Source organism: Oncorhynchus clarkii, chromosome 2 (assembly GCF_045791955.1).
Source record: "Oncorhynchus clarkii lewisi isolate Uvic-CL-2024 chromosome 2, UVic_Ocla_1.0, whole genome shotgun sequence".
Classification (NCBI taxonomy): domain Eukaryota; kingdom Metazoa; phylum Chordata; class Actinopteri; order Salmoniformes; family Salmonidae; genus Oncorhynchus; species Oncorhynchus clarkii.
The window spans coordinates 89,168,023-89,183,058 of NC_092148.1; the positions used below are offsets into that span (position 1 = coordinate 89,168,023).

Genomic DNA, 15,036 nt, shown 5'->3' on the forward strand with positions numbered 1-15,036 from the left:
ACACATCAACTAAATACTACTTATCGAATAAAGCGACATGTCTACAAATAAGACGGAACAAACTGTTGAGGCGTTCCCGTTTTAAAGACTCTGCGATTTAGACGCACAAAATTAACTGCTTTAGTGGGTCAATTAATCCGCTGTTTTGCTCCATCCTGTTGCTACTGTCGTTGCCCTATTCATTGCATTTTGGTAGAATACAGGCTTTTAAAACTGAAATGCACTACACCACTGAACATTCAGAACTAAAGCATTTTGAGAGCTTAAAAAAAAAAGCATGGCTTTTAATACACTCCCTGTAGCCTACTATATTAGCCCACTGACCGCAGGCTTCAGTTTCTTTCAGCGTCCATGCCTGCTAAGTTGAGTCAGTGTTTGTCGCTGAAACGGCTCAAGAACGGCGGTGAATCCACATTTTGGAGTCTATGGAGCTTTTATGCACACTTCTAATGTGGTTATAGTTGAGAGTAAATAACGTCCACAATCTTAAGTTTAGTCTTTTTTTTTTTTTTGGGGTGTTTTATAGTTCTAATGGTTCAAGAGCAGTGGCCTATACAACTTTTCTGCACATTTTTAAGACTTGTTCAAAAGGTGTAAATGGTCTCAAAAAGCTGTAGACAAACACACGTTTCAGACCAGTCTGCACATTTTAGTGGCGTTTCTAGCTTTTCAAGGCTGAAGACTAGTTCAACGTAAATGTAGTAGTGACTGGGATTCCTCATTCAAATCTATGGCACCTGAAATGCATAGGGATTTATGCAAATATGGTTGTAGACAAGGGTAAGTAACATTTTAGCACAGTTAGTCTGGACTCGTTTTGATGTTGGCATCTTTTAGGGTTTTGGCACGAAGTTCCAGTGGACTAACAAGTGTGAACAGTTTCTAAAATTGTGCTTTGCTTTCAGCATGCACACCATATTGACAGCACAAGTATGTGATCTGATCTCTGTAAAACTATTCAACTAATTAAATGTCAACTTTATTTTAAACCTACCTCATCTGGTGTTTTGTCAACCTATGTTGGGGGGGGGGGGGGTTATATTGGAAGGTTGTTCCTTCTAGTCATTGACCAGTGGTGTTATTCCACTCTAGTGGCCTAGCCCTAGATACCAAACTAACTCACAGTATCTAAGGAATCCGATCACGTTTGTTTACAGCTGAACACAGTAATTAATAAAGGACTTTTCAGAGATTCTCTGATCAATATTCCATTTTAGTGAATCAGATTTTACATGTGCAGAAAAATGTTGCAGATATCTCAAGACATCCTCTTTGTGAACAGTGGACACTCCTCTCCTCTAACATGGTCTTTGTTGTATACACAGGGACTAGTTCAGAGTCGGATCACAATCAGCTCTGTTTAAATATGTTGGAGAATTCAGCCCTCCATCTGAGTTTAACATAAGGTAGAGGAAATGGCTCGTACTTACAGTTGGTGTGACTCCCATATCAAAAGGTAAAGACCATAAACTCCTGTATCTACCAACACAACAGGACTCTAGCAACACCGCCTACAGTAGAGTAGAAAGTCTAGCCTTCCAGTAACCAAACTGCGATAGTCCCAAGTAGAGAGTACACACTCAAACTTACTTTGGCGTAGCATAAGGCTTTTGAGAGGATACTTGACGAGAGAAATGGACAAGGATTTCAAACTCCTACTGAGCCTGACCCTGGGCATGTGGCTGATACGAGGTGAGACCACTACATCCAGACTGTCCTCTGTCAAAGTGTTTTCTTTACACTGTACTTTCGAGCTGCTCATTTTGAATATAGGTTTTGTATGACTTTTCCTGGGTCATGTTCATTAAGGCACACCGTAGTAAAGCGTTTTGAAATGAAAAACAAACAAGCATTTATTTATTTTTTTGGACACTTCCAGAATCAGACATCACTTCCTTGTTTTAAATGTTATTTAGTGCCATTTTATTATGTTTGGTGCCTACTGACCACTGCCTCGGTCTCATTAACTGGTGTTCATTTCCTCTGCGGATCCTTTCAGGCTCGGCTCCAGAGGTTTCGTTGATAGGCCTGCCAGGCACAGCTAGACTGGCAGAGAACAGCAAGGCTGGCACTGTGACCTACAGCTTCCAGGTGGCTCTGTCCCCAGGTGCCAGCTTGGCATCGGGATACCCCAGGATACTCAACTCTGACCCACTCACCAACCAATTCACTGTGTCTATGATCAACACTAACAAAGCACAGGTGAGGCATTGCTCAATACTACCCTAGCAAGGCCTCATATGTACCAGATCATCAAATACTTTGAGCATTTCTTTCAGCCTGTCTATTTGGATGGGGTTTGTGCTTTTGAGACTTATTTAAAAATGATTTCAAATTATATTTAAACCCAGGTCTGATACAGCCCCTCCCAGAAGAAACGCCATGTCTTGCAAAGTAAGAGTGAAGGTGGATGACTTCATGATACATTTTCTGTTCTGGATACAGGTGACAGTAACAGGTACTACCAACCTGGATTTTGAGACGTCACCCAACAGCTTTGTCCTTCAAATCCTCACTGTGGACAGTACGAAGGACCTGGCTCTCCAGAGACTCACAGTCATCCTAACTGATGTCAACGAACCCCCTGTATTCCTAGATGAAGGTACTGTGTGTGTGTGTGTGTGTGTGTGTGTGTGTGTGTGTGTGTGTGTGTGTGTGTGTGTGTGTGTGTGTGTGTGTGTGTGTGTGTGTGAGATATGGTTATTATAACTTACACAGCCCATTTTAACCTCCTGTGTGTTCCTGTATCCTCTCAAGAGTATGTCCTGTATGTTCTGGAGAAATCCCCACCAGGACAGATCTACAGGCCAACAGTCTCTGATCCGGAGAACCAGCCTGTGACTGTATGACTTCCTATCTCTCTCTCTCTCTCTCTCATACCAGGTGTTGGGTAAATGTCAATTCAGTTAGGAAGTAAATTGAAATTCACCATATTGAAGTTTAATTTACTGTGCAACCCTGACACATATACTGTCTGTTTATTAGTTGAAATATCTGACATACATGTTGTTGTGTATTTTAGTTTACACTGGCCCCGTCAAACACAGAGTTTCGTATTGACGTTGGCTCAGGATTCCTGACTACAACTAAACAGTTCAACTACCTGACTGACCCCAGAAGGTAGAGATGTGTCTCCTGCACACAGACATCACATTATAATATTCTATACCAGAGGATTGGGTACTGTGCCGTTGAAAATGTCTCTCCACCGATGTCGTTAACAGCATACCACAGCATTATGTCAGTGTGTAGTGATGTCTTGTAAACGTTACATTCTAATTCTTATGTGTCGTGCATTCTGTGTCATGCATTCTGTGTCGTGCATTCTGTGTCGTGCATTCTGTGTCCTGCATTCTGTGTCCTGCATTCTGTGTCCTGCATTCTGTGTTGTGCATTCTGTGCCCTGCATTCTGTGTCGTGCATTCTGTGTCGTGCATTCTGTGTCGTGCATTCTGTGTCCTGCAGCTATGCCTTCAACCTGACAGTGAGTGATGGAAACAACAGCGTATCCAGAACACTGGTCATCAACATCGTCAACAGGAACGATGATAAACCTCAGTTCCTAAAGTCAGTATTCCTGTTGATTACTTTAGTAACACTTTACATTAGAAAATACTCATACACATTGTTTATAAAAGCGAATTCGTTTATAGTTTAAAAAAATATCTGTCATAAACGGTTGTAATTAGCACACTGGTTGAAATTGTGCTTTTCTCATTTAGCTGCTTCGATTCCTGTATGACCGTACCCATTTTTGTTGTTGTTGTTTAGCTGTATATCTGTGTGTGTTTCATGTCCTATGCAGTACAATCACAGACTTCACAGTCTCTGAGGAGCTGAGTCCAGGGTTTATCGTGACTAACATCACAGCAGTGGTGCCCGATGAGTCCTTGTACATCATCTACAGCATCGGCACCAACAACTACCTGGCTATACACAGATGTGAGTTCACTGCTCAGTCATCCTCTACATGCTTACCGTACTTCAACAAAATATCGATAATTGACAAGAACTGAAAAGGAATTTGTTCTGCGATCAATTAGTGAAGATTGTAATTTTCAGTTTTAACAAACAGTCCCCACTACACTTAGAAAAACATGGACTGTGGACATACAGTATGAGTTCAGCTTCACAGCCTGATTGATTTTTTTTCTTAAACAATCAACATTATTTAGATTTTTTTGTAAATGCTCACTGTGCGTGTGTGTGTGTGTGTGTGCGCGCGCACCCCTGTGTTTTGGCCTGTCCCATGTCTCAGACACCGGCCTGGTGACTATAGCCAACAGGATGGACCGTGACTCAGCTCCTCTCAGGGAGGACCCCGTAATAACGGTCCTTGTGACAGCCACCTCCAGCCCTTCTGCTCCTCCCTCCAACACCATCACTCTGACCAACACCATCACTCTGACCATCACCGTCACGGACATTAACGACAACCCTCCCGTCTGCTCCCCAGACGCACACAGGTCATATTTTTATACTGTTGTTTATCCTTTTTTTCAGTATTGTATCCAACAGATAGACACAGTTAAGTAGGAAAGGAGTGTGTGTCAGAAGAGATGTGGCTTGGATTTGAACCCATGCTGACACTAGTATGTGCACGAAGGCAGCAGCCATTATTGCTATGTATCCATTGCATAATTTCCTTTGACTGGATCCAGGGTGGCAGTATCTGAGACGGAAAAACCTGGGGCCCTGATCACCACGGTAACGTGTACAGATAATGACGTTGAGACGGCCTTCAGAGAGTTCCTGTTCACTGGCCTGTCCTGTCTGGGCTGCGCTAACCGCTTTGCTCTGGAACCCACGGGATCCAATCAGATCGTGGTAAGCAGAATATTAATATTTAAAGGGACAGGAGTTTTTTCCTGACCAGTGACATGAAAGTATAAAATTACTGAATGAATCCCATTCATACAGAGTCACAAATGTATACTTTACATGAGGTTGTTTACAATTCTGTCCCCGTACAGCTCAAAGGAAACCTAGACCTTGAGGATCCCAGTAACCTGCCTGATGGTAATGAATACAGCCTGTTGGCTGTGGCTGAGGATAAGGATGAGTCCAACCTAAAAGGTAGGTGACTGACTGTTTATTTGCTGGTTTGCTTGTTTTTTTTTTATTATTAGGTGACTGACTGACTAGACTGAACACAATTGTATATCACAAAGTAGAGTAGTGTGATTTTTTCCCCCCCCTCCCACTCAGACTCATTTTGAATTCTGATTCCCATGGTGCTTTGCAGGTAGTGCATACATCTATGTGACGGTGACACCTGTGAATGAGTTTCCCCCTGTGTTTAGCCCTCCATTGTATTTCTACAGAATCTCTGAGCTTCTTGGACGTAAGTTACTACAACTATAATAACTACACTACAACGATAACTACACTACAGCAACAATACAACTATAATAACTACACTAAAACAATAACAACTACACTACAGCAACAACACTACAACAATAACAGCTACACAACTATACAACTACAAATATAATAACTAAACTAAAACAATAATACACTAAAACAATAACAACTACAACTATAACAACTACAACTATAACAACTACACTAAAACTATAACAACAACACTACAGCAACTACACTACAACTATAACTGCAACAACTATAACATTGTCTGGTCCCAGATTTGACACAATGCAATCTGGGACCAGGTACAGCCAAAGTAATGATACTGATGACTGCTTGCCACCTTTGCTGCAGGTGTACACCACACCTATACCAACTACACTACAACAATAACAACTACACCTATACCAACTACACTACAACAATAACAACTACACTACAACAATAACAACTACACTACACCACACCTATACCAACTACACTACAACAATAACAACTACACTACACCTATACCAACTACACTACAACAATACCAACTACACTACAACAATAACAACTACACTACACCTATACCAACTACACTACAACAATAACAACTACACTACACCACACCTATACCAACTACACTTCAACAATACCAACTACACTACAACAATACCAACTACACTACAACAATAACAACTACACTACACCTATACCAACTACACTACAACAATAACAACTACACTACACCACACCTATACCAACTACACTTCAACAATACCAACTACACTACAACAATAACAACTACACTACACCTATACCAACTACACTACACCTATACCAACTACACTACAACAATAACAACTACACCTATACCAACTACACTACACCTATACCAACTACACTACAACAATAACAACTACAACAATAACAACTACACTACACCACACCTATACCAACTACACTACAACAATAACAACTACACTACAACAATAACAACTACACTACACCTATACCAACTACACTACAACAATAACAACTACACTACACCACACCTATACCAACTACACTACAACAATAACAACTACACCTAATAACAACTACACTACAACAATAACAACTACACTACACCACACCTATACCAACTACACTACAACAATAACAACTACACCTCACCTATACCAACTACACTACAACAATACCAACTACACCACACCTATGCCAACTACACTACAACAATACCAACTACACCACACCTATACCAACTACACTACACCAACTACACTACAACAATAACAACTACACTACAACAATAACAACTACACCACACCTATACCAACTACACTACAACAATAAGAACTACACTACACCACACCTATACCAACTACACTTCAACAATACCAACTACACTACACCACATCTATACCGACTACACTACAACAATAACTACACTACACCACACCTATACCAACTACACTACAACAATAACAACTACACTACAGCTATACCAACTACACTACAACAATAACAACTACACTACACCACACCTATACCAACTACACTACAACAATACCAACTACACTACACCTATACCAACTACACTACAACAATAACAACTACACTACACCACACCTATACCAACTACACTACAACAATAACAACTACACTACACCACACCTATTCCAACTACACTACAACAATAACAACTACACTACACCACACCGAGCTCATTGATATGTTTGGGCCTCTCCCACCAGGTGGGACGGTGATAGGATCAGTGAAAGCTACGGACAGAGACCTCCCTGCCACCTGTGTCCGTTACTCCCTGATCTCTGGTGGAGGAACTAGTGGCCTGTCTAACATCTTCTCCCTGGACCCCAAGCTGGGGAGTCTCGCCCTACTGACCCGGCCAGACTACGAGACCACCCAGACCTACAGCCTGGTCATCAGAGCTGAGGATGGGGACCCCATCAGTCCGCTCATTGCCACCACTACGGTACCACGGCCTGGTGACCTTTATATTGACATAACAAGACATTATTCCTAATGATGTAAACACAGTCCAGTGCCTGTTTTATCCAATCACTTTTTTTTTCGCCTTCCAGGTTGCCCTAGCAACAGGAGTATTTATCTTCAATGGTTCTTACCTGGTAATTAAAAATAAATATGCATGTAATGGTGATTTGTGCGTTTTGTTTAGGTCACTATCAACATCACAGAGGCCAATGACGAGCCTCCACTGTGTGGCCCCAACCAGACACATCTAATAGTCCCCAAGGACCTGAGGACAGGCTCCAACATCCAGGGCTTCATCATGACCTGCTCAGACAGGGACTCCCCTTCAGCCTCCTTCATCTACTCCATCTCGGGTACTGCCGGCCTCCAGGCCCGTATTCAGAAAGCATTTCAGTACGATGCTGATCTAGGATCAGGTTCCTCCGTCTAAATGATCTAATATGACACAAAAGTCTAAACTGAATTTGAGATGACTTGGTCTGTTGTGGCTCAGTTGGTAGAGCATGGCGTTGTGGGTTCGATTCCCACAGGGAGACCAGTATGAAAATGTATGCACTGTCTAAGAGCGTTTGCTAAATGACGTACAGTGCATTAGGGAAAGTATTCAGACCCCTTGACTTTCCACATTTTTGTTACCTTACAGCCTTATTCTAAAATAGATTAAATCCTTTTTTCCCCTCATGAATATCTACACAATACCTTATAATGACAAAGCAAAAACTGGTTTTTAGACATTTTTGCAAATGTAAAAAAAATGTTTTTAAATGAAATATTACATTTACATAAGTATTCAGACCCTTTACTCAGTACTTTGTTGAGGCACCTTTGGCAGATATTAGAGCCTTGAGCCTTCTTGGGTATGACGCTACAAGATTACAATGTAATCCATTTTAGAATAAGGCTGTAACGTAAACAAAATGTGGAAAAAGTCAAAGGGTTTGAATAGTTTCCGAATTTAATTGAACCAGAACAAATTCTTATTTTCAATGACGGCCTAGGAACAGTGGGTTAACTGCCTGTTCAGGGGCAGAACGACAGATTTGTACCTTGTCAGCTCGGGGGTTTGAACTTGCAACCTTCCAGTTACTAGTCCAACGCTCTAACCACTAGGCTACCCTGCTGCCCCAATGCCCTGTAGATGTAATTAGCTACTCCTACTCTAAGCTTTATAAATACCAGCTCTGAGCTAACTGAGAAACCTCTAGATATGATCCTAGAAGACTGGTCTGACATACTTAACTTTTATAAATATATAAGATATCATAAGCTTGATATTTCCCCAAAAATGTTTCCCTATAGGGGCCAGCAACCTGAACAACCATTTTGTGTTCTCACCTTCCTCTGGCACCAACGTCACCAGACTCTTCCTGAAGGAACCCTTTCACTATGAGAGTGGCCTGGACCGGGTCTGGTACTACAGGTCAGATATGCTAACTACTATTGGTGCTCTTATCAGTCTGAACAACTATCAGTCTGACAAACAGATACTGTACAATGCACTCTGAACTGAGAAACTATCTGACCGTGATGGTCACATGTAGTCTTACCTTGTAACTTTATATGGTTGAATGGTTGGTGGATACAGCCTGACTGTGCTGGTTTCTGATGGGAACCTGCGGTCTGCAGGGTCTGTGCCGAGAGGTCTGACCCAGACCGGCACAGTCATCATCAATATCCTAGTAGTGGACCCTGACCTCACCACCGTCACCACTACAACTATAGTAAGCCTTATCTCTATACTTTAATGAACCTAGCGTAAAGTCAGATCACCACTCCCCCAGGGGCATTTCTTTCTTAAAGCAGTGGTTACGGTTGCTGCCTTTGGTCACGGAGACCCGAGCTGTGCTCAGGGACCTCCTACACTCCAACCACTATTCGGACTCCTAACCAATTGTGCTATTTAGGTTTTTTGTACAAATTACACGACTAACCTGAACCCCAGCACATTATACGGTATCCTGTATATAGCCTCATTATTGTTATTTTATTGTGTAATAAACACTTTTAAAAGTTTTACTATAGTTTATGTAGTAAATATTTTCTTATCTCTATTTTCTTAAAACTGCATTGTTGGATTTAAGGGGCTTGTAAGTGAGCATTTCACTATTGTATTCGCCGCATGTGACAAATAACATTTTGATTTGAATAAGGACATTAGTAGTGTTACCATAACAACTATTTCCCTCTTTTCTACATCTACTCTGAACAACAAATGTTGATGTGAATTTTCTCACAGCACAGACTAGCGCCACCACAGTTAACCTTTCCTTTGCAGCCTCGTGTAACATACATCACCGTCACAGAGAACACGTACAGCATTGACGACTGGTATATATGGTTTGTCATTGCTCTGGGGACCATGCTACTGCTTGGTTTACTCTCATACCTGCTGTATCACCTCTGTGGGAAGCTCTACAGGGCTCTTAAGCACAGTGACTGCTCCTGCTGCGAACCCAGGCCCCGGGAAGACCAGGAAGTACTGTGAGTATTAACTGAAATACTACATCTCCCAGTAGGCAAAGCTGGTTGAAATGTTGTTGATGTCCTTTCAACCAGTTTTGCCTGCTGAGCCAAGCTGTCGTTACATGGCCGTGGGGGGGAATCGTTACATGGCCGTGGGGGGGAATCGTTACATTGCCGTGGGGGGAATCGTTACATGGCCGTGGGGGGGAATCGTTACATGGCCGTGGGGGGTAATCGTTACATGGCCGTGGGGGGGAATCGTTACATGGCCGTGGGGGGGAATCGTTACATGGCCGTGGGGGGGAATCGTTACATGGCCGTGGGGGGGAATCGTTACATGGCCGTGGGGGGTAATCGTTACATGGCCGTGGGGGGGAATCGTTACGTGGCCGCGGGGGGGAATCGTTACATTGTTGATAACAGAAATGTATATTTCATGTATTACTAATGATATATTTTATTTTTTCTGTCACATAGGATCCCAGAACCAACACCTCCAAAGAGGGAAATATTAATGGTAAGAGTCTACCTACAGTCTGGCTACAGTCTGTTAAAGTGCCACTATGTTCTAGGACCTCTATTCAATTGTTGGTGACTGTCCTCTCTATATACACGCTCTCTCTATTCCAGGAAGTGATCAAGATCAACACGTTATTTGATGGAGAGGAAGTTGATCCTGGTAAGTTTCTCTCATTTCCTGTTATCTGTTCTGAGATGATATAAAAACCTAATTCTGACCTTTAGCAATTTTTTTTATATATATATATATATTTTTTTTTTACATTTTTCAGTCACAGGGAGGGTGTACGAGTACAACAGTAAGTCTGGAGCCAGACGCTGGAAGGACGTTACCACTGTGTCTGAGTCTGTCCCTATGATACAGCCAGAGAGCAGCAGCATGGTCATTCCTCATGGTCAGCATGGTCATTCTGCCCAATCACAGGCTAGGAGTGGGAGGGCTAGCACTGGCCAATCAAAAATGAGGAGTGAGGGAGTAGGCAGGGCCACAGAGGATAGAGGATCTCCCTGGTCCAGTCAGAGCAGACAAACGTCAGGGCAGTCTGCAAGGTCTGCTCGGTTTGCTCTTTCAGAAGGAGGCGTAAAGTTAGATATGGTACCCATGACAACTAGGGGAAGGCCCAACATGTCTGAAGTCTGATTCCTCACTGACATATAATACATTACTTGTGTATTTCGAAATCTTTCAAATCATTATAGTCAAGCATAGGATTTTTGATTTGGGAAAAATGTTTAGCCTTTACAACAGTTGTGTAAACGTTTGTGAAGATAACGTACGTGCAGAGATACTCAAATACGTTGTACATTAGTACAAGCCGGGTCGGGTCATAAAATGACCTGGTAACAGCTTTGTAAATCAAGATAACAGACAAATAAATAACCTGTCAACGCTTCTCTAGATTAAAACTGCTCTGGCGTTGCTATGTTACACAGATCGTTGCCGTCATTCACCAAAGTCAAGTGTAACCAACTGTCCTACTGAAGATACACTAATCCCGCCACCCTTCTTTCTACCATAACTGTGTCTTTTGGTACGTTTTGAAATGCTCAGAGAGAAAAAAAAGTATAATCACACAGAAAATAATCAAATAACATTTTCATAATTGCAAAGAAAGTTGCTATAATCTACTTTTTCAATGTTAAAAGACCGGTCCTCCACAGGACATCAACTAACAGTTGGGCACTACAGTCAGACCCTTCATCATTGGTCAGGCCCTTTTCACGCATGGAAGTTCTCAGCAGTCATACGAATGACACAGTTGTTCTTCAGACACTCCTGGGAAGAGAAGCATCCGTGATCATTTAATCATTTAATCATTTAATGGCAGGGAGTAGACAAGCAAACAACACCTTCCACATTGCAGCCAAATTTGAAGTCGAGTCAAGACTGACTGATCTACAAATAAATCACCTTGTATCATAAATATCTACTCAATATATATATATTTTTAGATTAGGTTAGTCACAATTTACCCATGATACATCACGATTTTGAAGCAGTTTAACCACCACCCTGTGACTGAGTACTGTGTGGTAGAGGGGAGATAGCCTGGCCCCACATTTGTTTGTGCTGTCAGTAAATGACCATTTGAGTTGATAAAACAGCACAAACAAATCTGGAACCAGGCTAGAGGACAGAGCCTGTGACAAAGCAAAACATGTTCACGTGGTTTAATTTATAGGCTGTTGAAATTGAGCATTTATAACATATGTGTTTGAGAGAAGTGATTTGACTGAATTCAACACACAGCCTGTCTCCTTACTACTGTAACCAGCTTGATGTGGCTCTATTATAGCCTAAAAAAGGAATTGAATCGGGGTCCAGTCTCAATTAGCTTAAATATTCACAAGAATACACCAAAGACGTTACAGACTTCATTAAGGCAATTCATTGTCTGGGATTGTCCTGAGAGAGATACAAATACAATCATAATATCTAATACATTCAGTATTGTACATGAAAGAATATTCCAAGTGACCAAAGATTCCAAGTGACCAAAGATTCCAAGTGACCAAAGATTCCAAGTGACCAAAGAGTCCAAGTGACCAAAGATTCCAAGTGACCAAAGATTCCAAGTGACCAAAGAATATTACATGTCAGTGGACGGACAGAAAGCAACATTGTGATTAAAAAGCTAAAGGTTGAAGGAAACAGATACAGTAATAGAATAATAACTGTTTACAGACACAAAACAAAAAGTTAATGTGACAAGAGCAACTCAGAGGAAGTAAAATTTTTTAAAAAAAAGTTTGTCCCTGCAAGGGCACCATACCACCTCTCCTCTGCGGGCACTGTTGCTGATGAGGGCATCAGTGGATGGCGAAGGGGGGCTCATAAGGTCTGGCACCTGCCTGTGCTCAATCCCTAGGCTCTGGTGCAGGGCAGTCTGTCTCTGTCGTGCCATGGGGTCTCTTTATCGGGGACCCAGGTGTTGCCCACCCACAGAACCACGTTCAGGGAACCACAGATCTGAGAGAGAGAGAGAGAGAGAGAGAGAGGACTGTTAGGCTTTTTCTCAATTTCTTAGAAATCTGTCCTCTCCTTGGCTCTGCCTCCATCTGCACTGACCCGGAAAAGATTGACATGTGAAAACAATATGGTGGAAGCTCATCATTAGGCTGGTTTTCACTCGATCAGTTTATTTTTTAGATCAGTGGGGAAATAGAGAGAGAAAAAAAAACATGGACTGAGAAAATACATTATCTCACCACAGACATGTTGAGACCATGCCCTGTCCTCGGCACTGTGCCAGGGTACACTCTGTAGACCCCTGGCCCATGACGACACACTCTTCAACCACAGGATGGCAAAGAGCACGATCACCACAATGTTCTGCCAGAATGGAAAGAAGGAGACACACACGGAGAGGCTGGGGGACGACAACATGTAAGAGTCAGGGTCCCTCTAGTGGCCTGGAGCCAGCCCTGGTCTGCTGTTTATGTGTCTTAAATATAAATACTCAGAAAGCTTAACCATCAGCTGACCATGCAGTAGCCTGATTCCAATATGTATTACCAGTGTGACAACGATATGCACACAATGACTAGTACTATCTAGTGTGGTTGACTCACCTACCTTAGTAAAATGCACTGACTATAAGTCTCTGGATAAGTGTCTGCTAAATGACCACAATGTATTAACGTGATGCTATTATTTACTGTTTCGTCCCAGAGTGGTGTGTTCATGTAACTCACATAGACCAGCAGTCCCCATACGATACGGTACAGTCCCCATACGATACAGTCCCCATACGATACGGTACAGTCCCCATACGATACGCTACAGTCCCCATACGATACGCTACAGTCCCCATACGATACGCTACAGTCCCCATACGATACGGTACAGTCCCCATACGATACGGTACAGTCCCCATACGATACAGTCCCCATACGATACGGTACAGTCCCCATACGATACGCTACAGTCCCCATACGATACGCTACAGTCCCCATACGATACGGTACAGTCCCCATACGATACAGTCCCCATACGATACAGTCCCCATACGATACGCTACAGTCCCCATACGATACGCTACAGTCCCCATACGATACGCTACAGTCCCCATACGATACGGTACAGTCCCCATACGATACAGTCCCCATACGATACAGTCCCCATACGATACGGTACAGTCCCCATACGATACGGTACAGTCCCCATACGATACGGTACAGTCCCCATACGATACGGTACAGTCCCCATACGATACGGTACAGTCCCCATACGATACGGTACAGTCCCCATACGGTACGGTCCCCATACGGTACGGTCCCCATACGATACGGTACAGTCCCCATACGATACGGTACAGTCCCCATACGATACGGTACAGTCCCCATACGGTACATGAAGGCCATGATGGTGATGCTCACAATGAACTCAGCTGAGAAGGCAAAGGCCCCCAATCAGGTGAGTCTCTGGTATAGTACGATTACACCAGTAGCACCTTAACCAGGGGGGGGAAACAGGACAGGTGACGATAGAATAGAAGTCCTCAAAGGGCTATTCAAATGAACAATCATTACTGGAAAACTAAAACAAATGTATACAAATGCTTTAGAGGACATTAACAGTATTGTTCAAACAGGCCTACAGCAGGTTGAGACTGAGCATTTACCAAAGGATTTTGGTCTAAACCCATATTAACCTGATGAGCTTGGTCCCAGATCTGTTTGTGCCGTCTTTCCAGCTCCTCTTTATTGTGCAAGTTGGCAAGACAGCACAAACTATGGTGAGGCTACTAGCTACCCTCTGTCAGGGATATTAATATAACACACAGATAGGCTATTTGCTACCCTCTGTCAGGGATATTAATATAACATACAGACAGGCTACTAGCTACCCTCTGTCAGGGACATTACTAGAACATACAGACAGGTTACTAGCTACCCTCTGTCAGGGACATTACTAGAACATACAGACAGGCTACTAGCTACCCTTTGTCAGGGACATTACTAGAACATGCAGACAGGTTACTAGCTACCCTCTGTCAGGGACATTACTAGAACACACAGATAGGCTATTTGCTACCCTCTGTCGGGGACATTACTAGAACATACAGACAGGCTACTAGCTACCCTTTGTCAGGGACATTACTAGAACATGCAGACAGGTTACTAGCTACATTACTAGAACATACAGACAGGCTACTAGCTACCCTCTGTCAGGGACATTACTAG

At 42.7% G+C, this 15,036-nt stretch overlaps 1 protein-coding gene across 1 annotated transcript; it reads left to right on the forward strand.

Annotated features, from left to right (window-relative positions):
• The first annotated feature begins 2,178 nt into the window (after positions 1 to 2,178).
• On the forward strand, positions 2,179 to 10,990 carry LOC139383134 (cadherin-related family member 3-like). Its single transcript, XM_071127486.1, has 18 exons — positions 2,179 to 2,202; positions 2,446 to 2,602; positions 2,758 to 2,843; positions 3,023 to 3,120; positions 3,466 to 3,567; positions 3,806 to 3,942; positions 4,259 to 4,466; positions 4,662 to 4,827; positions 4,974 to 5,076; positions 5,246 to 5,344; positions 7,110 to 7,348; positions 7,553 to 7,721; positions 8,668 to 8,788; positions 8,954 to 9,089; positions 9,644 to 9,849; positions 10,309 to 10,348; positions 10,462 to 10,510; positions 10,623 to 10,990. The coding sequence occupies exons 1-18, from the start codon at positions 2,179 to 2,181 to the stop codon at positions 10,988 to 10,990; spliced, it is 2,508 nt and encodes an 835-aa protein (XP_070983587.1).
• Positions 10,991 to 15,036: the final 4,046 nt, after the last annotated feature.

What these genes read in the sequence shown, in the direction of transcription:
- LOC139383134 (XM_071127486.1), top strand. Translation starts at nt 2,179, where the DNA reads ATGATCAACACTAACAAAGCACAG. An exon ending in GGATGAGTCCAACCTAAAAG is followed by an intron (nt 5,077 to 5,245) that starts GTAGGTGACTGA and finishes GGTGCTTTGCAG; the next exon opens with GTAGTGCATACATCTATGTG. An exon ending in AATCTCTGAGCTTCTTGGAC is followed by an intron (nt 5,345 to 7,109) that starts GTAAGTTACTAC and finishes CTCTCCCACCAG; the next exon opens with GTGGGACGGTGATAGGATCA.